The 2,948-nt window shown below is 42.1% G+C and overlaps 1 protein-coding gene across 1 annotated transcript; it reads right to left on the minus strand.

Annotated features, from left to right (window-relative positions):
- Nucleotides 1-636: 636 nt before the first annotated feature.
- LOC148570892 (uncharacterized) lies at nt 637-2,664 on the minus strand. The gene has a single exon (XM_088507168.1). The coding sequence runs from the start codon at nt 2,662-2,664 to the stop codon at nt 637-639; it is 2,028 nt and encodes a 675-aa protein (XP_088363294.1).
- Between the last annotated feature and the right edge of the window lie 284 nt (nt 2,665-2,948).

Here is a 2,948-nt window from a genome sequence, read left to right on the forward strand (position 1 = left end):
TAAGTTTTCAAAGGCTGAGATCATTTCTTCTTCCTTGATCATCATCCAGGATATGCCCAAACTCTTCCGACTCAAAGCATCTGTGACTACATTTGCCTTCCCAGGATGATAGCTCAACTTAAAATCATAATCTTTTAAGAATTCCATCCATCGCCTCTGCCTCATATTAAGGTCTTTCTGATCAAAGATATACTTCAAACTCTTATGATCAGAGAAGACTTCAAATTGGGCTCCGTACAAATAGTGCCTCCAAATCTTAAGTGCAAAGACCACTGTTGCTAATTCCAAATCATGTGTCGGATAGTTCCTTTCGTGAGGTCTTAGTTGTCTCGAAGCATAAGCTTCCACATTCCTATGCTGCATCAATACACATCCAAGTCCCTTAGAAGAAGCATCACAATACACCTCAAAAGGTTCCTGTGGGTTTGGTAACACCAAAACTGGCGCCGTCGTCAACTTTTCCTTTAAAGTTTCAAAGCTTTCTTCACACTTCTCTGTCCACTCAAACGGAACTTCCTTCCTAGTAAGGCGAGTCAAAGGTAAAGCTATCTGTGAAAAACCCTTGATAAATCGCCGAGAGTATCCTGCTAACCCCAAGAAACTACGAACTTCTGTAACTGTCTTGGGTTGCTTCCATTATACTACGGCCTCGATCTTTAAAGGATCTACAGTTATTCCATCTCGTGTGATCACATGTCCCAAGAATGCCACTTCTGTCGCCCAAAACTCACATTTCGACAACTTCGCATATAGCTTCCGTGCTCTTAATATTTGTAACACAATCCTCAAATGCTCTCCATGTTCTTCTTCTGTCTTGGAATAGATGAGGATATCATCTATAAAGACTACCACAAACTGATCTAGATACGGACGAAAAATGCGATTCATATAATCTATGAATACAGCAGGAGCATTAGTCAGTCCAAAGGACATAACCATATACTCATAGTGACCGTACCTAGTTCGAAAGGCAGTCTTAGGTATATCTGATTCCTTCACCCGGATTTGATGGTAACCTGACCGTAAATCAATCTTTGAGAATACTGTCGCACCTCTCAGCTGGTCCATCAGATCATCTATCCTTGGGAGTAGATACTTGTTCTTGATTGTGATCTTGTTCAATTGCCGATAATCCACACATAACCTCATTCCACCATCCTTCTTCTTTACTAGTAACACTGGAGCTCCCCATGGTGATACACTCGGACGAATAAACTTCTTCCCCAGCAATTCATTCAACTGCTTCTTTAACTCTGCTAGTTCCAACGGTGACATCCGATACGGTGCTATAGAAATTGGTCCGGCTCCAGGAACCAGATCAATACTAAACTCTATCTCTCTCTGAGGTGGAAACTCAGGTATATCATCCGGAAAAACATCAGAAAACTCCTTCACCACTCGGATTTGCTCCAAGTCTTGTTCATTAGTTTCTGAGCTAGCCGATAGTAGAACGTAACCCTCTAACCCACTATTACTAGAAATAACTCTTAGGGAATTCAAATAGAAAGTACAAGACTCAACTGGTTCAGTGTGCATTTCAGATGATGGAAATGTAGCAATTCGTTTAAAACAATCAAGGAAAACATGATGCTTGGACAACCAATCTAGACCTAAAATAATATCTAAACCACACAAAGGCAAACAAACCAGGTCATGTATAAAAGTCCTAGCCTCAATAACAAAAGGCACCTGTTGACATACTTGACTAGTCAAGGCATTTTGAGATGTGGGTGTACGAACAATTAGATTATAATCTAACATGGTGAAATCTAATCCCAACTCATGCGCAACAGTCTCAGAAATAAATGAATGTGATGCACCAGAGTCATACAGTACAGTTAAGAGTTGAGATTTGACATAACACTGACCTTGAATTAGGGAGTCTAATTTCATTGCGTCATCAGCAGTCATAGCAAACACACGTCCTTGCTGTCGCGGCCTATCTATTCCTTGTACTGGCTTCTTCGGACAGTCCTTAGCCATATGTCCAGGCTTACCACAAGAAAAACAGATAACGCCTGTAAGCTGATAAGGTCTACCTCCATGCTCCTTTCCGCACTGCCTACATGCTGGTCGCATCTGCGCCTGCTGAGGTCGCTTACCCATATCCTGTCTCATTCTTCCTCCATTCCCTCCTGTAGGACGTGCATGAACATTTCTATTCTGATTGTACCTTCGTGAAGGCATTGCTCCCTGCTTAAAATTCCTTCCCTGAGGAGCTGTATACCGATTATAATTCTGAAAAGAAGATCCTGGGTGATTCATCCGAGCTGCAGCTATCTTCTTAGCACAGTCCTCTACTAGCTGACTCTTATTAACCAACTCCGCAAAATTCCGTATTTCCAATGGAACCACTGAGTTCAACAAATCTTCACGGAGTCCCCCTTCAAATTTCAAACATTTCCACTCTTCGAAATCTGCTGGATTCCCTTGACAAACCTTGGAAAAACGACATAAATCTTCAAACTTCCTTGTATACTCAGCAACAGAGATACTTCCCTGTTTTAACTGCATCAACTCCATCTCCTTTGCCTCACGAGTAGCTCTAGGAAAGTACTTCTTATAGAACTCTTCTTTAAAAACATCCCACAAAATGTTACCCTCATCTTGCTGCAATAAACGTTGAATGCCCTGCCACCAGTGCTGAGCATCCCCTTCCAACATATAAGTAGCAAATTCTATATACTATTCTTCCGGGACATGCTGTGCCCTCAAGGACCTTTCTATGCCTCGGAACCAATTATCAGCTTCAGTTGCTACAGTCGTACCCTTGAACTTCGGTGGATGAACTTTCAAGAAAGTAGCTAATGTCATAGGCCTATCATGATTCATGTTATCTCCATCACCGTTCCCACCATTCTCACCATTACGGTCATTGTTACGCTCTCCATTACGTTCCCCCAGACGGTTAACTGCTCGGGTAGTAGCAGTTGCCGTTTCACGCACAG

The sequence above is a fragment of the Arachis ipaensis genome, chromosome B3 (genome assembly GCF_059453495.1).
Source record: "Arachis ipaensis isolate K30076 ecotype BB chromosome B3, ASM5945349v1, whole genome shotgun sequence".
Classification (NCBI taxonomy): Eukaryota; Viridiplantae; Streptophyta; class Magnoliopsida; order Fabales; family Fabaceae; genus Arachis; species Arachis ipaensis.